Genomic DNA, 21323 nt, shown 5'->3' on the forward strand with positions numbered 1-21323 from the left:
TACCATTCCTTAATGGCACCCTCCACTCCTAGGCTGCTTTCCCCAACATTCACCCAACTTCATCAGATCCCATCCTCCACAGCCCAAGCCCAGTTAGTTGTCTTTGGCTCAGAGGATAGCGGTGGTTCATGGGTTCAGGTCTCGCCTGGTTCTCACTCACTTTATGTTTAGCCTGTCTAAGCCTTGGTTTCCTCATTGCCACCATAGTGGGGACACTTCGAGCATCTGCCTAACAGGGTTCACGTGGGGACTCAAGACAGTACATAGGAAGTAGTCAAGTAATGCCTGGCACATGGCGGTCTTTCCTCAGTGGCAGCTGACATTGCCATGTTCATCCCTCCGCATGGCCCTAACCTCAGGAACTACCCCTGCCCCTTTCTGGAGGTTGAAACTTTGACAAGCAGGTGAGCTTTCTCTTTTAGGTACCTGCAAACCTTATGTCATTTGAATAAGTACCTGCAGGACTTGGCGTGACTTCAAAGGCTCCTGGGAGCCTGGACTAGGTCTGGTGGAGGAGAGCAGCTCTGGGCATAAGCTGTGGGCCAAAGCACTGGAGCCTCATAGCTGGACTCGAGGAACATGGCCTGAGCCTCACAGTCCTGGATGGCTCCCCAGTGTGAGATCCACCTGTCAACCCACAGCAACTCTCATGACTCATTCTGCAGCTCCACCCCACAGGGGGGTGTCAGACCCCAAACTGCGCACCCTATGCCCCCTCTCTGGGCCATCGTCTGTCCACCAGCTGCTTCTGCATCAAGGGAGCATCTGACCCACGTTGGGTTCTCCATGCTTTCTGCTGCACACAGAGTGGATGGCGTTAACCTTCAGAGGGCTGGAGAGTGGAGACAGGCTGCTGGACAGGCTGGTCACACCCCAAGTGCACGGGCCGCTCAACCACAGAGCCGCCTCAGATTTTGTATACCCCCAAAGCATCCTCTGCGTGTGCGTGCCATACATGCGTGTGTGTGAGCGAGTGAGTGTGAGCTCTCTGAGGAACATACATTTTGGCACAAGACTTGTGACATCACACACTCGCTGGCTTTGAGGCCCTGCTGGAAGCTTTAGTTGCAGCCCTGTCCTCTAGGAAAAGTCGGGGGGAGTCCAGAAGCTCCGTGTTAGGGTCCCTGGAGTTCTTTACTGTAAACAAACAATGCCTTAAATCGTGTCTTGTTTTCTGTTCCTATGGGTGCTATTCATCTGGATGGTCTGTTCCCTGGGCCCCAGGCCCTCCTGGGTCTTGTCGTTGTCAGCCTGAGGCAGAATCAGTCTCAGGACCGTGGACTGGGCACGGGCCTGCTTGCTCCCTACCATGAGCTCCCCTGGGGGGCCTACAGCCTTCCTCATCTTGCCCACTCCCACCATGCTGACGTGGGAAGTTGTGGCCTTTCTCCCAGCAGCTTGGAGGCCCCCCCAGTGATCAGTGGTCAGTCATATAGGAGCTACACCACCCCATATTCTCCCACAGGGCAGAACTTTGCTCCTGTCTTCTCATCCTTTGCCACCACTGCCAGGGCCGGTCACAACGATTCCTGATCACACAGGGAGCTGAGTGACATGGAGGCCTTAAGCCCCCTCAGTCTTGCCCCTAAATGTAGTCACCAGCACGTTCTCCAAGTCCAAGGGCCCAGTTGTTGATGGCCAGGTGACAAGACAGCCATGCCCTGGGGAGTGAGCTCTCCAGCCTCTGCATTCATGGACAAGGACCTATATCCATCCTTTCGTCATCCATAAGGCGACTTCCATTTTGCACATTTTAATTCAATTTAATTTATCATCACAGATGCCCTTTGTCCCTTTTCCTCTTCCTCCTTGATCTGGGTACTCTAACCTGGGGAGCAAACCCTCAAACAATTTTCTGGAAAAGGCTGAATTTCTGGGTCCTTCTGGGTATCAGGGTTTTGCACAGTAACCAATTATCAAACCATCCCAAAGAACTTCCAACAATAATCAAGAAGTTTCAAACAACATCACAACCATGAACTAACCACCAGAAAACCCACCACTGTATTACAACCAAATGGTGACACCTCTCTAAGAATGTTAATGACTTGGTAGGGCAAGTCGTTGTTACCATGGCGGTCCATTTTGGTCAAGCCTTGCTGTATTCTGAAGCTAAACGTCCTGTGAGCAGAGCCTGGATATTTTCGTGCCAAGAGAAGCTCCAGGTGGTAAAGTCAGTGCCATCAAAACTTGACCACAGCTGCCTTGCACATCTACCCACACCAGGGATCCAGGTGTGTTCACCAGATTCTACCAACATCTCTTCCAGTTAGAATCTAGGAGAATGACAATACCAAACCCTGCAGACACCTCCGACCAGAACCACGCCATGGTCACACTTTAACCTACATCAACCCTGAGTCTGCCTGTTAACTTCTAAAAAGTCAGAAGCCTGGATGAAATTGCAAGACCAGAGCATCAGCTACTGGTTTCCTGTAGGCCTCTCCACTCTTCAGCTTCTTTTGGGTTCTCACACATGAAATACCAGACATCAGAAGCCCCAGAATTTCAGGCTCCACTCAGATAACTTTCTGCCCTTTACAGATCTGTCTTACCCAACACAAGTGTTTTCTTTTGGGCCTAATCTGAAAGAGCACAATCACAATTATTTTCAAAGTGTCTAATCTCCTCCCTGATTGAAAACCAGACTTCCCTCCCAGAAGCACCCTCACCATGGACTCTTGAAGAAACTGCTTGGACTTCGTTAGTAAAAAACCTTGAAGGACTCTGGAGAGCCTTGAAGGTGGCAGAAGAGCACTGGAGATAGAGTTAAAAGATTTGATTCTCAAGCAGGGCCATTCAGTGCTGGTGGCCCCAGTGCTGGCTTGTCCCACGGGCTGCAGGGGAGGTGGCCAGGTCAATGACAGAGGCAGAAGTCCTTTGGTGGACTCTTAGCCTGGGAGGAAGCAGTTCTGTAGTTTTGCTCAACTGTCCACAGTAGACAAATACTGTGAAACTGTTGGAGTTGTTAAGTATACACTGTCATGCAAACAGACCGTGGCACCCCCAAAGTGAAAGCTGTAGAATGCTGTCTAGAAGCTGGGAGGGACAGCTGGTAGTATTGTCAAGTTCCAAGAACCACTCACTCACGATAGGAGTAACTTCTGTCCCTCTCCAGTGTATGAGTTTTGTAGCTCAAGGTCAGCCAAGTGCATCCTGGCAAGCAGAAGGCCTTGTGGAGACTAGATTTGGTGGAAAGCAGCAGAAACATGGTCCTAAACATGCCACCGGGAGAGTGTGGTCCCTCCCCTCCCCTTCCCAGACCAGATTCCATGGGGCACTTGCCAGACTGAGATGCTGAGCGAGTGGACACAACAGAATTGTTGAAGGACCTACCTTGTCTTGCCAGCCAGATCTCTCTGTTTGTCTTTCTTACCAAGATGGCCAGTGTTTCTCCCATCACTTTACCTCCCAAGCCTAAGAAAAGTGGTTTGTTTGTTTTTTTATATATCACTTTTCAGATAGAAACTGATCTGTAAAACTGGGAAGCCGTTTATAAGCCAAGTCTGCTTTATTCTTCAAATGGGTTCCAGAGCTCTGCACTAACATTGTGGATGCTTGCAACCACTATTGAATATTGCCAAAACCACAGCCTCCCTTTTGTGTGACCCTTAAATTGGCCCTATGTCATATTGATATGTTTGGTGATTTCATGTTATAAAAAAGAAAAAAAAACAGCAGAAACCCCCTTTGAAATTGTATTTATTGCATAAACATTCATTCATATCTTCCTATACACCAGGCTCTACCCAGAATGAAATTGGCTAGAAACAAGACAAATCCAATTTTGGCCCTTTGTAGAACTTACCAGTTAATGAACAAATAATCCCCACCTCACACACCAGCTTTGAAAAGACTCTGCTCTCCACTACCCCAGAATACAAATCCTGTGCATTGGTTCTTCCAGAAAAGACTTCAGAAGGCCCAAACAAACTGCATGGGATTTCTGTGAGAGTCAGTTGCATTGAGGACTAGCTGGAGTACTACCCCTCCGGCACCACCACCCCCGCCCCCCACACTGGAGGCTGACTGGCTCTTAGCAGCCAGATACAGAGCTGTGTTCAAAAATGGTTACGGGAGAACCCCAAAGGCAGAATGAGAGAGTAGGGTCTGAATGCTTGCAGTATTCACGGGCTCCCTGCTTCTAGCCTTTAACTTCAGTGTTAAGTTCAAACACAGTATGAGTGGGAGCCACATGTCCTGGGGAGCTGAGAACTTGGACTTGGACTTCCATCCACCTTGTAACCTGCTGCTGCACAAGTGTGTGTCCTGTGGACAGCCCCAAATTCCCACTCAGAGCAGCAAGGTGATAGATCGTCTGCCTATTTTGGAAGGACTGTGACCATTATTCAGTAATTAAATAATAGTAATTCATTTATTAGTGAGGTATAATCTTTAATAAATTTCGTGCCAAAATGCATGGTTTCCCACTTAGTATTGAAAATGTTGCATAGAGAGTAGTTTTCAGTTTCTTTATGTGTTCTTCCAAGTAAACTGAAAATGAGTTTCTACATCTTAGTTTGTTTCTTGTTAAATATGCTGCATCCTCCCAAGCTGTCTTTTCCCCCAGCAGACCCTGCATGCAGTTGTATAAGGACTTTCTCTGCTGTTTGTAAATTGTCTCATCTGCAATAACCACTGAACATCATCCCTCCTTGGGATTCTTTAGATTTTTGGTGAAGTATTTTGTTACCTCAGTCTTGTATCAAGTTGCTGTATTTCTCAGCTTGTTACACTGATAATAACTGTTTCACTAATTAAATACTTTAATGTACAGACATCTTTGTTTACTTTGAAATTAAATGTGTTTTCCAATGAATACCGTTCCATTTATTAGAGTCACATGCAGTCAGTCACCGTGGCAGCCAGCTGCTGTACCACACGCAGACATGGAGGAGGTATGGACCGCCCAGGGCTCAGCTGAGAGTAATTAGCATGCAGATACGTAGGAGGCAGAGGGGACAGGGACAATGCTGTGGGTCTCTTGGAGAAGAGGGCAAAGGGTCTGGGGACACCTAGGAGGACGGGGGCTTTGGGGGTTTCAAATCAGAGGTTGCAGAACATGGAGGCCCTGAGTAAGGGTGGGAGGTCAGGGAGACAGAGGGCAGGATGCACATGGGAAAAAAGCAGGCAACCTGAGCTTACTGAGGGAGGATTCCAGTCACCATGAGATCTGAGTCTGAAAGGATATGTTAGGAGGAAGTCATGATGCTAGGCAAAAAGCAAACCCACTCCAGTTTATCAGAGGAAAAGCAAAGGATATGAAATAAGACTGTCTAGTGGTAACTTGTGACAAGGACTAAGAAGTAGAAAGAAGTAGAAAGTGTGTGTGTGTGCACACGCGCACACACGCACGCAAGCGAGAGATCGATCATAAACTAGAGAACTAGATTGTGGATTCCAGTGGCAACTCCGCAGGCACACACACCCATGCCCTTTCCAGTCTCTGCTTGTGCAGCATCAAGGGAGACCAGAACCTCGGGATGCACAACTTAACACAAACCTAGACTATACCTGGGAAGAGGAACTCACCTAAGCCATTTCCTCTATCAGATTAGCCTATGGACAAGTTTGTAGTTTTTGTTTTTTCCTGTGGGAGGGTCCAGCCCACTGTTAGTGGTGCTGTCCCCGGACAGGTGGGTCTGGGCTGGATAAGAAAAGTAGATGAGCAAGCCAGAAAGCTTCGATCCTCCATAGTCCTGATTCAGTTCCTGCCCTGAGCCTGCTTTGGCTTCCCAGATGATGGATTGTAACCTGTAAGCCAAATCAACCCTTTCGCCCCTAAGTTGCTTTTGGTCATTGTGTCTATCACAGCAACAGAAAAGACGGCAAAAGTGAGTTCCTGCCCCCAACACAGTGCAATCAGTGTTCAAGGCCCTAAGATGATGTCTCTGACTCGGGAGGAAATGGGGGAGGGGGTGGGTCTCAGAGTTGGAAGATGATGAATGAAAACCTGAACCCGCGACAGGTAGCCGCAAAGCTCCAGCCCCCTCAGCCTCACTGTGTCAGACACCACAAACTGCCGCCAGGAAACAGCAGTGCCTGCTTTTGCTGGCTGGCTGGATGCCGAGGCAGGGTAAACCCCATGGTGGACCGCAGTTCAGCCAGGAAGACCCGCATCATCCAGGCACCAGCTGAAGTGAGCGAGAGGCGACGTGGGCGGCGACAGGTGGGCGGGGCTTCTGGTGTAGGCAGGGCAGTTGGAGAGCTCTGGGGCAGAATTACCAAGGGTCTAGAGACGCAGAACTGCAGCAAGTACAGACCCCCGCTTCTAGGGAGAGGAGGCTGAGCTTCTGGGTCGGGGCCATGCCTGTGGGCGGGACGTGGAGAAGGGCGGCCCCCCAAAGAGGGCGGTGCTACGATAGAAAGGACCAGGAGGCGCTGAGGTGAGGAGGGTCGGGCCGAGGAGCCAGCCAGCAGAGCTGTGGTGTGGAGGGCCGTCAGGGCGCTCTGTGGCGGAGGGGGTAGGTGAGCAGGGGTCTGTGGGGATGGTGAGGAGCAGGAGCGCTGGACCGTGGCACCTGACGAAGTTGAGGAGCCGGTGGGCTTGGGGGGCCTGTGTGCGCACGGAGGGCAAGCTGGAGGATCTCCGGGACGCTGGCGCGGGAGGGGCGTGGCTGGAGCTCGGGGCGGAGGCAGGGTGGGGTCTGCACTGGTCTGAGGAGGACCGGGGACACGGAGAACGGAAGTTAGGGGCGGGGCCTGTGCCCAGACTAGGGCGTGGGGTGGGTTGGGCTAGGAATTGGGGCGGGGTCCTGGTAAAGCTGAAGGGCAAAGGGACTGACTAGATTGGGGTTTGGGGTGGGGTCTGAAACCAAAAATAGGTAAGGGAGCCTCCTGGATTGGAACTTGGGGCGGGGCGTGGGTGGAGCCTGAGCCCAGCTGAGCAGGGACCTGACTGACTGGGGCGGGGCAAAGGCGGGACAGGGGCGGGACCTGAGGCCAACTCATGAGATAGGCGGGGCGGGGGCGGGGCCTAAGACCAGCTGAGAGGTGAGAGGATCTGCTAGATTAGGGGCGGGGCCAAAGACTCAAGCAGGATCAAAGGGAGTGGGTTCCATTGGAGATCGGGGCGGGGTCTGAGGCTAGCTCCAGTGAAATGAGGCGGGCTCGGCCCGGCTAGGGGCAGGGCTTTAAAGCAGGAGGGGCGGAGGAGGCGGGCCTGCAGGATAGGGGCGGGGCAGAGGCGAGGCCTAAAGCCAGAGGCGTGGCGGTGGTGGGGACGTGCGGGAGTAGGGGCGGGGCCTAAAGCCGGAGGCTTGGTGAGGGGACCAGCTAGAGTAGCTGCGAGTCAGGGGCGGGGGCAGGGGGACCTGCTAGAGTAGGGGCGGGGCCTAGGCCCCGCGGGAGTGTGAGGGAGGGGTTAGGCTGGCGTTCGGGGCGGGGCCTGAGGTCCCGGGCTGGGCTGGAGTTTGGGGCAGGACAGGGGCGGGGCTTGGGCCCGGCAAGGAGTGCGGGGCGGGGCGTGGGCTGCGGCGCGCTAGCTGAGCGTCCGGCCGAACACCGCCGAGGCCCGAGCCCACCCGAGTGTGCCCGAGCCGTCGGCCCCCGCCCGGGGCTATGGAGCCGGAGCCCGGCGGGGCCGCTGCTGCGCTCCTGCGGCAGAAGAGGGCGGCGCTGCGGCGCAGGGGGTGCAGCTTTGAGAGTCCCAGGTACCGTGGCCGGGGAGGGGTGCAGCCTCGAGAGGCGGGAGTGGGGAGCAGGCCACGTGGGGGGGTGGCGGTGTGAGGGGGACAGAGCGTGGTGAGGCCGCGGCGTGGGAGGGAGTCGGCGCCAGGCTGATCGAGAGCCGGGCCACGCTGAGGGAGTGCCCAGCGGGAGGGCTGGGGACCTGTGTCCGGCCAGCAGATGCTGGGGACGTCCGAAGCCTCGGCCCTGTGACAGGCCCGGCACACCTCGGCTCAGGGAGGTCTCGGGCTGTGGAGAACGCGTCCTGCCCGCTTCTAAATGCTCAAGGACAAGGTCGGAACCCCCAAGCCCCCCAAAGGACACTCTTAAGGCGCCTCTAGCTCTCTATAAGCCATCCTCGCACCCCAGGTGCCTGGACACCTGCTGCCTCTGACCCCGCCCATCTCTGGCTGGGGGGGGGGTTACCTTGCAGAGTTCCTAGGTCCCTACTCTTTCCCCAGGTTGTCCGTGCCCCTCCTGGCCTTACCTTCCTTAACTGGCGCCCTCCTAAGGAGCCAGCTCGGCCCTAGGTGAAGCTTGACTGCTGCCGGACACGCCCTTCCCGCTGCGGCTGATGCCGGCGCCTTTGCCCTGCTTACTCTCACCTCCAAGGCATTCCTGTAACTTGAAGTGGGTCTCCTTCTTCCAGGTGGACTCATTCCTTTCAGGATGACTCCAGCACCGCCATCTCAGCCAGATTTTCATCATCGTTTTGTAATCATGGCCTTAGGAAGGGTATCCCGAAGCCAGCCCCCTTCCCTCTGGCCTATTGCTGCTGACACCCCTGAGGAGTTTTCCATTGGCATAGCATGGGAAGGGACAAGGAGAAGGAAAAGATGGGGGACTCTAACCTCCAGTGAGGTGGATAAGGGAGTTCATTTGCTAAGACACAAAGCAAACCACCAAGATCCTTAATGGAAGGTGTGATGCCCTTAATTGGCCTTTCTCAGACTCCATCCTTGACACACCCTGTTCCAGCAGTTCTGATGAGAGTGATGAGGACAGAGACCACAGCTGTACTGGGACCTGCTCCATCATCCCCAGAACTGGCTCCCGCCTGGCCCATCACAAAGTCTGGTGGGCTGGTTACTCCTCCTTCAGGCTGTAGAACTGCTCATCGATTCTTTTTGAAAGTTTTTCTTGAACCCCAGGCTTAGGTCTGTGTGGTCAGTATCTGGGCATCTGCCAAGAAAGTTCTAAATGTTGTGTGGTGACATGGGTGGTACATTTTCCCTTAGATAGGAGACCTAGACAGCTAGCAATCTCTATGGCTAGAGCTTGGCGAATAGGAAGAGGTATACCAAGAGATGAGAGCAGAGAGTCTCTCAGGCCTGAGGCAGAATGTTTAGGACAGTGCTGTTGCATAGAACCGTCAGAGATGATGGAATGATTCTGTAATCCATCCCATCCAGTGTGGGAGGCACAGACACCTGTGGCTGTGGAGCACTTCGCAAAGACAATGAGTGCTGACTTGTGCTCAACTTCCAGTGCAAGCAGCCACCCTGACTCTAGCGCTCCCACCTCAGCCAGATTTTCATTGTTGTTAACGGAACTGTCTCAGGCCTTGACACACCCTGCCCCAACAAGTGCTGATGAGAATGTCGTGAGGACAGAGGAGAAATGTTTACCGTAATGGACAGTGCCAGCTTAAAAATTAGATTTCCCTCGCCTTGGTCTTCATGACCAGATTCTTTAAGGACTAAATGACTCCCAAGCCTCCAGGGTGTTTTTGTTCTCTGACACTCTGTGACCTGTAAGATAATAAGGATTAACTTTTTTTTCTTCCAAAAGTAATTCGTTAGATAGAATTTAAAACTGCAAGAAAACTATAAATAGGATAATTAAATTATTTTGCTGTTGTTGGGCTTTTGGTGTTTTGTTGCTGTTCTTTGCTTGCTTGTTTGTTTTTGAGACAGGTCTCATTGTACAGCCCAGGTTGGCCTGGAATTCAGAGTGCAAGCCAGGCTGGTCTCGAACTCATGGAGATCCGCCTGCCTCTGCCTCCTGAGTGCTGGGATTAAAGGCGTGCGCCACCACCCTCAGTGGATAATTTATTGATTCATGATCCCAGAATAGGTATAATGTGGTCTCTCTCTTCTCCATCAATATTTATCATTTTAATTGACTTTTTCACTTAACACGTCATAATTATTGTAAGAAACCCTTAAACATTCCTTAAGAAAACTTTTCAGTTGCTGTGTGCTCTTCTACTATATGAATGTATAACTACTTTTAGCTCATCTCTTACTATTTTTACTCTTCCTAGAGATGTGGTTATCCCATGTGTAGACACTTCTGTCTGAAGACATCACTGGTCCATAGATAAGATCATGAAAATGATGGGAACTGTGTGTCAGAACAAAGGAACCTTTGGGGGCGGGGTTGGTTTTTTGAGACAGTTTCTCTGTATAATAGTCCTGACTGTCCTAGAACTCACTCTGTAGACTAGGCTGGCCTTGAACTCACAGAGATCTGTCTGTCTCTGCCTCCCTAGTGCTAGGACTAAAGGCAGGCACCACCACCTCCTGGCACAAAGGAACCTCTTAGAGGCTTCTGGAGCATGATGCCAGAGAGCACCCTTAGGATTATCATTATATTTGGCAAAGTGATGCCTTGTTTTAATTTGAATTTCTTTATTTAATAATGAAGTTTTTCTTATAATTTATACTTATTTTAAGGTATTTGTATGATTGATCTTCATTTTTCTGTTGGAATATTTATCTTTCCCTTATAGAATCAAAACTTTTATTTATTAAAGGGATTTTTTTGGTTAAATATGTAGCAGATATTTTTTCCAGTTCACCTTTTCACTTTCTGTATGGTGGTTTTTCAAGTGTGTGTGTGTGTGTGTGTGTGTGTGTGTGTGTGTGTGTGTACACACTATTGTCTTGAACTTTAGATCCACTGACTTCTTCCTCTTGTTTATGCACATTTAAAAGAATTCCTTGCCGGGCGGTGGTGGTGGTGGTGGTGGTGGTGGTGGTGGTGGTGCACGCCTTTAATCCCAGCACTCTGGGAGGCAGAGCCAGGCGGATCTCTGTGAGTTCAAGGCCAGCCTGGGCTACAGAGTGAGTTCCAGGACAGGCTCCAAAGCTACACAGAGAAACCCTGTCTCAAAAAACAAAAAAAAAAAAAAAAAAAAAATCCCTTAACTTAAAATAGGTAAATATTCATCTTCAATTTCTCCATGTTTAATTAAATTTTAAAGTTAGCATACAAAATAATTCTCCATTATTTTTGTTGCTCTAAAAACGACTTCCTTAATTCAATAATCCAAATGACCACACAATTCTGACTGTGGGTCAGAACCTCTGGTATACATCTTAACTGCATAGGTGCATGGTTCCTTATGCCAAGCCGTTGATCCAGAGAGCTGCAGCTGTCTGAGAGTGCTGCAGCTGCTTTAGAAACACAACCAGCAGTGAAAGCCTCTGCCACATCTGTGAGGCTCAGTCACTTTTCATTGCCAACTGCATCAAGTTCAAATGTCCTTGCTTCATGGTTAGGCTCTTTGAGAACACGTTTTAACCATATTTACCTAGTCTTGTTATTGCGAGCATACACGTGGTGTGTGTGTGTGTGTGTGTACGAGAGAATGAGTGTTCACACGAGCGTGCACTTCTGCAGCATCAGTTTCAGTTCGCAGTTCTCTTTCCTACATAGCTTGTGTCAGTTCTGATAGCTGGTGTGCAAACACAGAAGCTAATGAAGGGTCGAGGAATGGTCCAGGCACCGGGCACTAGGCTAGTAGAAGTGAGAAAGACTAGCTCTGTATACCTGGAGGTGTCAGAGAAGACACCCATTCAGTTAAACAACTTGCCCTAAATGTGTTCACCATGATTTTATAGATCAGTGTGTCAGATGGTGTCCATGCACAAGGATCTTGGAGTGAGATGGACCCAGTACAGGTTTCTGCCTTTTTCAGTCAGTCATGTGAACATAGGAAAGTTGCTTAGCCCTCTATGAATCTTGGTTAATGCACTTGTAAAATGACCTGTATTGATGTGAGCTTTAAATGACCTACTGTGTGAAGTGCTACTCTCAGGAGTGTGGCCAGTGTTAGGACTGACAGTTGGTGGACAGAATGGGTAACTGTCTTATGAAAGTTCTCAGCCACATCCACTTTGTGTAAAAGGCAGGTACGTGGTATTTTAAGACTGTTGCCTTCCCCTAGTCCTAACAATCAAGAAAGACAAGTAATGAACCTGAGTTATTTTAAATTATCCGTCAGTTGCTGAGTTGTGTCACTTGGGCTGCAACAGTTCATGGAGGCTCAGCTTAGTGTGAACTACAGCATTTACAGGATAACCTATCAGTAGGGTTGAATTTACCAGGTGAATTTTTTTCAACCCCCTTTTCAACTCCCCCTTCCCCCCCACAAAGCCAGTCCTCCATGGTAATGCAGGAAACTTTTCTCCAAAAACCTCTGTAGCTGGGTCACCTAAATTCTATATATTCTGTATAAGGTCAGGGAGTCTTTAATTCTAAAGTAAGCGCTCTCTCTCTCTCTCTCTCTGTCTCTCTCTCTCTCTCTCTCTCTCTCTCTCTCTCTCTCTCTCTGTGTGTGTGTGTGTGTGTGTGTGTGTGTGTGTGTGTGTGTGTGTGAGAGAGAGAGAGAGAGAGAGAGAGAGAAAGAGAGAGAGAGAGAGAGAGAGAGAGAGAGGAGAGAGAGAGAGAGAGAGAGAGAGAGAGAGAGATTTTGTATACATGTGAAAGTGGAGGCCAGAAGACAACCTCAGATGTCATCTCTCAGGAGCCCTCCTGATTGTTCTTTTGAGTCAAGGTCTCTCATTTCCAGGAGATCACTAGTTAGGCTTGGCTGACTGACCAGTGAGCCCCAGGGAGCTTCCACCTGTCTCCACCTTTCCAGCACTTACAAGCACATGCTACCTCATCCGACTTTTTTACATGGGTTCTGGGCAAAGCACTTTACCAATTCAAGTCTTTTCTCTATCCCTAATCCAAGCCACTTTATTAGCGAGCAGCTTTGCTGTCTTTTCTAAGAGCATTGTTGAAGCTTGCCTCATCCTTGCCACCCGTCACTCATGTTTCTGTCTGCGTAGCCACTTGTAGGTCTAGTGTTATGTCTATGATTTGAATTCCATGTGAAAGACAACAGCTTAGATGAAATGGTTCTTACTCCTGGCTATCCAACTGTCATCTCCTTTGAAATCTTTTACTCCACCCAGGACTAGTAACACACCATTGTTATTTCTGATAGGCTTGTATCCATGCCTTATGTGCACATTTTAAAATATCAAAGACCATGAATGGCAAGCAAGAGAGAAATCTTGGCTCACGGAGTTGCATAATGCTGAATAGGACCAAGCTTTGGAGTAGGTGGTCCAGAACCAAGCTTTGGCAGTAGGTGGTCCAGGCTGGCCGGCTGGCCTGCCTCCTTCCCTCCCTCCCTCCCTCCCTCCCTTCCTTCTTTTCTTAGTTTTTTTAGACAGGGTTTCTCTCTGTAGCCCTGGCTGTCCTGGAACTCAATTCTGTAGACCAGGCTGGCTTCAAACTCACAGAGATCCTCTTGCCTCTGCCTCCTGAGTGCTGGGACTAAAGGCATGTGCCACTACTGCCTGGCCAGGTATTTTAATAATGTCATCAGAGTCTTCATTTTCTGAGTTGACTTTTGTGCTAGTTAGCTTTCTATTGCTGTGATAAATACCATGACCAAAAGCAACATGAGAAAGACATTTATTTTATCTTGCATATCTACATCATAGTTCATCATTGAGAGGAGTTGGGGCAGGAACTCAAGCAGGAACCTGGAGGAGGAACTAAAGCAGAGACCATGGAAGAACGTTGCTTCCTGGCTTGCTTCTAATGGCTTGCTCAGCCTGCTTTTTTATACAGCCGGACCACCTGCCCAGGGGTTGACACCACCCACGGTGGGCTGGCCCTCACGTAGCAACCATTAATCAAGGAAACATCCTACAGAGTTGCCTATAAGCAAATCTGATTGAGGAATTTTCTCAACTGAGATTTCTTCTTTGCAGATAACTTGTGCCGAGTTGACAAAAAACTAACCATCTCAACTTTACTCTCAAGACAGGCAAAGAAAGTTAACTGCCCCACTGCCTAGGGACATCCTTGAACCAAATGGTCAGACCAGGGTCATGTACTCAGCTCAGAACTAAGGGGTAAATCACTTCCATTCATAGAGATCAAGAGGTAGTGCTTCCTAGAGGAAAATCTCAGTCTCTCTCCAGAAGGAAGTGGGTATTGGGTTGACCAAAGCACTGTTAGATCTAGGAAACCGTTCTAGAATCCAGGTGTCTGTGTGCTGTCCACGGAATGGGCTTGGCGCTGTGATTTAGTTGTTGTTCTAAAAGACTGTATCTTAGCTCAGTGATTACACTGTTGTTGCTAAATGTGGCCACCATGGCTGCAGAGCCCCCGCTAGACAGGAGAGTTTGAATTATGAGTGGAAAACATATTTTGTCCTTTTCCAAATATTGCTCTGTACATGACGGCCTCCTCATTAGTCATGCAGAAAGCCCACGCCTTCAAGAACAAATCTGATGCCAAGACAAATGTTTTCTCGTTCCTGTTGCTTTCCAGGCCAAACTGGGTTCTGAAAAGAGCAGTTACCCATCATGCATGCGGCTACCTTCTCTTCTTCCACATTTCCTCTGACTCTTGTGGTTTGTTGGCCTTCTGTAGAGGGCTTTCTGGTTTTGAGTAGTTTTGTCAAGGAATACTTAAATGGCACTGTCTTTGTAGTCTTTAGTTTCTCTATATTTTGCCATTATTCTTTTGTTTGTGTCAAGGCCTTAAGTATTTAATCATAAATAAATCTGCTACTGTCAGTTTTCTTTTGGATAAACAGCAGTCTTCTCGGGAAAGACTATGAAAAACCATCTTGCATCAGGCCAACATAATGGGCTCTGAGGGCCAACAGAAGACATGAATTTTCATATCATATCTATTCTCCTAGGGACAGGGGAAGAAAAGCCAACTTTGATTATTCACTAAGATTTTAAATTAATGCAAACCAGCTTCCTTTCTTGGAGGAAGACAAGAGTTAAATTAGTTTTGCTGCAGAAGGTTAATATGAGAAATTAGGTTTGGTAGTCTGGTTTCCAGAGCTGAAGAGAGTTGAAGTCTGACAGACAGTGCTGTAGACAAATTGGAGAACTGAGTCCTCCACAAGACCTGCCGGGAAAACTCAAAAGCAGCGTTCAGATTGGGGGCGGGACATGGGGGTGGTGTCTGGTTGTTTCTGAAACCTTAGGATCTAAGAGAACAGAAAGCTTGGAGTTGGCATTGACTGCAAGGAGACTTAAGTAGAAGGATGCTCACTGGGACCGTTTGCTGGCAGAGACCGTTTAGAGTACATTATTAGTAATTTGTAACCAACAGAAATGTGCTACTCACCATTCCCGAGGCTTTAAAACCCAGACTTAGGTTACCAGTTGATTCTGTAACTGATGAGTGCTTGTTTCTCAGAGACGGGGCCTTCTAGAAGCATCGTCCCATGGTAGAGAAGCAAGTGAAGCCAATAGCTCCTCCTCTTCTAAGAGTTGTGCAGGCAGAGTCCTCATGCCTGACTCACCCACAAGGGTCCTCTCTCTAATACTCCCAGACTGGAGGTAACTTTCAGCACGTGAATTGGGAGGATTAGGGAGAGGCACACAAGCATTCACACTGACAAAAGATGAAAAAGAAAAATGTTCACCAGAACTGTATCAAAACATGAATCCTTAGAAACACTGTCAGTCTGTATTTCTGGTTTGGAAAGTTAGCTAGAAAATGTATTTATCTCAGTGAAAAGTTTTGGGTTGCTTCTTTGGGGGAAAAACCAGTGTGTAAAATTACATATGGAATTAATTTTTTTTTCTAGTGGCCATACAATTGAAAACAAAAATAAATGAAATTGATTTGAATGTTTTATTTGACTTAGTATATCAAAAACATTATCATTTTAACATGTAACAAATATTTAAAAACAAGATAGTTTACTTTTTTCATTCAGAATCTAGTGTGCATTTTTAACGTAGAGCACATCTCAGTTCAAGCCAGTTCAAATTTAGTGAAGTTTTGTTATTGTTGATTTTTTGTTTTGTTTTGTTTTACATTTTGAGTATTTAGTGTGGGCATGTGTGCACACTTGTATATGTGTGCATGCATGTGCCACAGTGCTCATGTACAGGTCAGAGGATAACTTGCTGGCTTTAACTCTGGACATTAGGCTCAACAACTGATTCCTTATCCACAGAGCCATCTCACTTGCCCTAGAGAGGAGATAATGACAGGAACCAACTGGAAACAACCAATGTAGTCACCTCTGCAGGAGTGGCAGGATGTGCTCTTAAAAATCAGGTTTTTGTTTACGTTGGTTTGGGTTTTTTCTTTTGTTTTGTAAAGATGTTTATATTGGATGAAACCTAGCCAGTAAAGGGAAAATATTTGGGGATGTGGAAAGTGTTTCATCTGTTAAAAAAAAAAAGAAAGAAAAATTCATAGAGGAGATAATGGCAGCCTTCCCACATTTGAAAGGGTGTCATATGAAAAGGGAATGAGGCCCACTGGGCATGTGGGCCTGAGCTGCATCCATCATTACAGTGGGCATGAGGTTAATAAAGCAGGGTGAACTCGTTTATGAAGGGTTTCCTAACACCCAGTGCCTGCCCGGGCTCCAGTGGCTTTAAGATGTGGTTAAATTTCTGTCGTTGGAGATATTAGCACAACATATGCTAGACTCCTATTTCTTAACCATTTTACCTTTTCAGCACACTTTTGGTTCTAATAGTTTTCAACAGACTTGAAAAGACTCAAAACAATGCCAGGCAGTTTATCAACAGTTCGAACAGAGTGTACTCCCTCACAGTGGCCTGGCAAGTCCCTGTCATGGCGTCAGGAAGTCTTTGTCATGTACTGTGTTGTGCTGCCCTATAGCACTTCTCCCTGTGGGAAAGTACTTAGTGCTTGAAGCCAAGTCTCCCTTCTGCTCAAAGGCTGCACTACCTGTGTATCTAAAAGTACACAGCCTCTTCTGCTGCTTGTGGAGTTCAAACATTGTTCCAGTTGGAGGAAATCTGTAACCTGCCTACCCACATCGAGTTCCATCTGCTGTTAAGTCAAGAGTCCAATCTGACAAAAACTGCGAAGGCCACAGCCTTCTCCAGATAAGCAAAGGGGGTTAGAAAGTGGGGAGGGTGGGGCTGATTCATGTGAGCTCCTGAAACTGCTCTGTGCTCCCTGTGGTGTGTGGCTTTGCAGTCATAAGGATAGAAAGATTCCACTTCATGACAAAAAAACAAAAACCAAAAACAACAACCACCAGCAGTGGGAGAGCGAGGGCCAGAGGGCAGGATAGAGAGTTTTCAAGAATGTGCAAGCTACTGGATTTGATTCCCCAGCACCGGAAACACTGAGGAACAACAGAAAGCTAAGTCCAGCAGTCAGAAGCTGCTGCGCTGCCTTCACTAACTCTAGAACCTCACTACCCACTCCGCCATGATCTCCACTGTTGCTACTGCAGCTTCAGAAAACTGGAATCAAAAAGCAACTGAGTCCAGATCCACAGAACCCCTTCACCCTTTGCTGAGCAAAATGATGCCTCTGTTCCTTTTCTGCCTGGCTTCATTCCAGAACCTCTCTGGAACACCTCTGAGCTGTAGAATCTGAATCATGCCCTGAACTCTAACCCCAGAAAATGGGGGACATTCTTGCAGTGTAAGGAAGAGGGCATGGAGCAAGTCACACCACAGTGTGTTGGAGGCAGCATCTCTCTTCTGCCATTGCAACAATAGCCTGGAAAACCGATGGTACCCCAGCCTCGTATTGGTGACTGATATGGGCTTTCTGGGCATAAAAAGTGATGGAATAGCACAGATGGAACCGAACACGTGAGCATCTGTCTTGCTTTCTGACCAAGAGAAAGGTGTGTCCGGAAGCACTGCCAGCCAGTAAGTATATTCTCACGTCTCTTCCACACATCAAGCCTGGATCCATGTGCCACAGGTGGACCATCTTGGCTCTGTGCAGCTAGCTCAGTCTTCACAAAGCAGCTCCCTGTCAAGAGACTAGTGAGACAGTGGAGCTGTCCAGCCAAAGGCATGGCAGATCGCTTTCAGAGATGTGAAAGGCCCAAGTATCCTGGCATGGTCTCCCTCCCCCAAATGGAATTTTCTGTGTTCTGGGCATCCACCTAGTCCTTGATTCATTGGACTAATTGTTCACACAGTCCCTCTGTGTGCTAGGTGTGTGGAAATGCTCTGAAGGAGCAGGGAGGGTGCCTTCTCTTACAGATCTGACAGTCTAATACCAGGAGATAGACTACGTGCTGGTAAGCAAATGCATGATCAGAGCACCTTCATTGTCAGCAAGTAAATGGACTCTGAGTAGCTGTGGAGTGGAGAAGGGAAACAGTTCGTGCGTGGCAGTGGAGGGATTTGACTGGTGCCCATGGATCCATCCAACTGTCCCAGCTTGTTCTTTAGGGGATATATTGTACACTTGATGGCTGTCAGCCCAGACCTCAAAAGCTTGGTTTGAAGATGGGCACAAATCCTGATTGACACTTGTGTTAAGGTTTTCCTCAGTGAGTGGTCAGAACAAGCAATGTGTGAGATCACAGATGCCTGTGGGGTGGGTGTGCCTTCCTGTAGTTCCTCAGGCTCCTAGTGGAACGTTGCTGAAGATCAGTGATGAGTGTGGGGAGGTATATGCTAGGCTGGAGTGGCAGAGCTGAGATTGAGTTGCCTTGTCTATGCTAGTGTGTCTATTTCCTGCCAACAGAGATACCTCTTGTGCCACGGTTATGTTTTTCAGTGATGTCAAACTGTACACATCATGAGGCCTCAGTGGGCCTGGCCATGCCTGCCTGGCTGTGAGTACCATCTGGATTAAGAGAACAGTCCAGAATGTCACTGATTAAGTGGTGGGAAGGCTTGGAAATCCAGATCTGACCCTTTGTCAGCCTTTCTAGTGATGTTCACCCCAGACACGTAAAGCAGCCAGCCCCTCACAGAGGCTCGATGTAGGATTTTCCATGACTTGGTGGGCCTTCCTTCGGGTGGGTTCACATGTACTTTTACTCAGAACCTTCCAAGAATTTCAGATCTAAGTCATGGTTGATTTTCACTCAGCCTTTTCTCGGTGAAGCTGCTGCTTCTCATTAGCCGCCTGGGCAGGATGAAGACGATGCCTCCTAGGCAGTCTTGCCTGAGCCCCCACCTACCAGCCCTTGCCCATCCAAGGCAAATGGGAGCAGGTTGGGCCCACAAAACACTCTTGCTTATTTCCCTCACATTACATTAAGATGGGAAGTTTCCTTGTCTCTTTCCCTGTGTCCACACATACCAGCAAACCTCCAGAATTGCAGTGTAGACTTTAGCTATTCACTTATTTTGATAAATTTTCTTTTATTGGACAATTTTGCTTATTTCTTTGAGTTCTGCCCATTTCCCAAGAAGTTCTTTAATTGAGTATTTTAAATAGACAATAAAGATAAATTATGTTCCAGGGATAAGGAAACATACTTTTTTAAAAAATTAAAGAGTTATGAAAATAAATGAATGAGCAGATTAAAATGAACAGTGACAAGACAGAATCCAAACAGTTTGAAAGAAAATTGAAGCACAAAGGAACTCATATTGTTAAAGTTAGGGTAAAAAGGTCAATGGTGGATTCAAAAGAGCTACCATTTTCAGGTTTTTAAAGCAAAATCTTTAAATGACTAGAAAGTAGTATGTTGGAATGTTCCCAGTATATAAAATTAAAAAGCCCCGAGAACATCCATGTAGTATTTTATCTCTTTGTAACATTCCATGTCTGGGCTATATCTGTATTGATGTGTAAAGATGTCTAAGATCTTGGGTGTGGGTAGAAAAACAATCACAGTAAATAAAAACAAGGAGAGTCACAGAATGTTGGCCAAGCATTTTTGTCATGTAAAGATCTGAAAACCCACCAAGAAAACCAAGCTGTTAGCTGAAGGGAACGTCACTAACACTCTCAGTCCTTCAAGGGACCTTAAAACCCTTTACCAGTTGTGTTCTGGCTCTACCTTCTCAACACACCTCCTCACACCTGCAACTGCCTTGCCTACATGCCAGAGAGCTCTGGGCACCTGCATTGATACATCACTGCCACCTGTAACTGTCCTGGCTAGTTTTACGTCAACTTGACACAAGCTAGAGTCATTAGGGAAAAGAGACTCTCAATTGAAAAAATACCTCCATAAGATTGCCTGTAGGTAAGTTTGTAGTGCATTTTCTTAATTAGTGATTAATGTGGGAAGGTCCAGCCTGTAGGTGGTGCCATGCCTGGGCAGGTGGTCCTGGAGTGTGTAACAAAGCAGGCTGAGCAAGCCACGGGAAGCAGCCAGTAAGCAGCACCCCTCCATGGCCTCGATCAGTTCTGGCCTTGAGTTCCTGCCTGGACTTCTCTGGGTGAATGATTACAAGCTATAAGATGAAATAAACCTATACCTCAAGTTGCTTTTGGTCATGGTGTTTGTCATGGGATTAGGAACAACATCTGATACAGAAATTAGGAGTAGGGTGTTGATATAACAGAATGGCCATGTTTTGGGGAGGATTGTGGAAAGACTTGGGAAGTTTGGGCTGGGGAATCCTTTGAGTGTTCAGAGCTTAATGAGCTTTTGCAGAAACTTAAACAATAATGCTGAGGGTACAGATGATGGAGACCTGGCTGTGAAAGTTCAGAGGGAAATTTAAGAGTCGCTTAAAGACTACAGGACCATTTGATACTGTGTTAAGCATTTACGGTGTCCAATTAACTGGTGCTTAAGAATCAGCTGTGATTAACAAGAGACAAGTACCATTGAATTGAAACCTTTGCTTTATGGGCACAATTGATATTGGTTAGCTGAGCTGAGAAATTAGCAGTGATTAAGAAGAGACCAGTGTTATCTAGGATCGAAAATCTGGGATTATCAATCTCAATTATTATCTGCTCTTGAGGTCAGAACATGGAAGTTGTGGTCCAGAGAGGGCTGAGGCTGCATCTCATGCTGACAGCCAAACTTGATAATGTGGTAGAGTCTCTCAGCTGGTATTACTTTTGAAGGCATGAAAGGGTCATGGAGTATGGTGATATTTTATTTGTATTAAAATGTTATTTGTATGTTAATAAATAAAGTTGCCTGGGGGTCAGAGCTATTAGCAAGCCATAGGAAAGCAGGGCAGTGGTGGCGTACTCTTGTAATCCCAGCACTTGGTAGGCAGAGCTGGGTAAGTCTCTGTGTGTTCAGGGATAAAGCCATTATTGGATACACATGCCTTTAATCTCAATACCAATCATGGAAAACCTGGAGGTCTATACAGACAGGCCGTGACTAGGAAGTGATGTGATTGGGTTTGCAACCAAAGAGAAGGCAGAACAGAAACTCTATATAAAGACTTTAACACAGGAAGTAGCTCTGGTTCGGAGAGGTAGGACCACCGCAGGAGGAAGGGTAAGGTTTTAGCTCTTAGCTCTGACCTCTTGGCTTTCTTCTTTGCATTGGTTCTGTGTTTCTTATTTAATAAGAAGATTGGTTACATCTACAATGGAGAGCAGCTGAAGCTTGGTGCAGAGAGGCCATTGGTGATGGTGCAGCCTCAGTTGCAGTTGAAGTTCCAGGATTGAAGCAGTCATGGAGAGAAGTTGAGGCTTGGCATCATGTGACAGGGTTAGAGTCC

The 21323-nt window shown here is 47.7% G+C and overlaps 2 protein-coding genes across 25 annotated transcripts in view; both read left to right on the forward strand.

The window, feature by feature from the left end:
• Ralgps1 (Ral GEF with PH domain and SH3 binding motif 1) overlaps positions 1-4819 on the forward strand; it is a 243215-nt gene extending 238396 nt beyond the window's left edge. For all 16 annotated transcript variants that reach the window (XM_052723160.1, XM_052723159.1, XM_052723150.1 and 13 more), the window contains one exon: positions 423-4819. In XM_052723160.1, coding sequence (XP_052579120.1) covers positions 423-452 — 30 coding nt within the window. In that variant the 3' untranslated portion in view covers positions 453-4819. The remainder of the gene's footprint in view (positions 1-422) is intronic.
• A 1463-nt stretch (positions 4820-6282) lies between these two features.
• Positions 6283-21323, forward strand: part of Garnl3 (GTPase activating Rap/RanGAP domain like 3) — a 147320-nt gene continuing 132279 nt past the window's right edge. For 4 of the 9 annotated variants that reach the window (XM_052725461.1, XM_052725466.1, XM_052725464.1 and 1 more), the window contains exon 1: positions 7474-7652. In XM_052725461.1, coding sequence (XP_052581421.1) covers positions 7561-7652 — 92 coding nt within the window. In that variant the 5' untranslated portion in view covers positions 7474-7560. Of the gene's footprint in view, positions 6387-7470; positions 7653-7841; positions 7963-21323 lie in introns of those variants that run through there. The other 5 variants (XM_052725465.1, XM_052725467.1, XM_052725463.1 and 2 more) reach the window with 4 other exon arrangements.

This window comes from Peromyscus californicus, unplaced genomic scaffold (genome assembly GCF_007827085.1).
Source record: "Peromyscus californicus insignis strain IS unplaced genomic scaffold, ASM782708v3 Scaffold_7__1_contigs__length_154581171, whole genome shotgun sequence".
In the NCBI taxonomy this organism is placed as follows: Eukaryota; Metazoa; Chordata; class Mammalia; order Rodentia; family Cricetidae; genus Peromyscus; species Peromyscus californicus.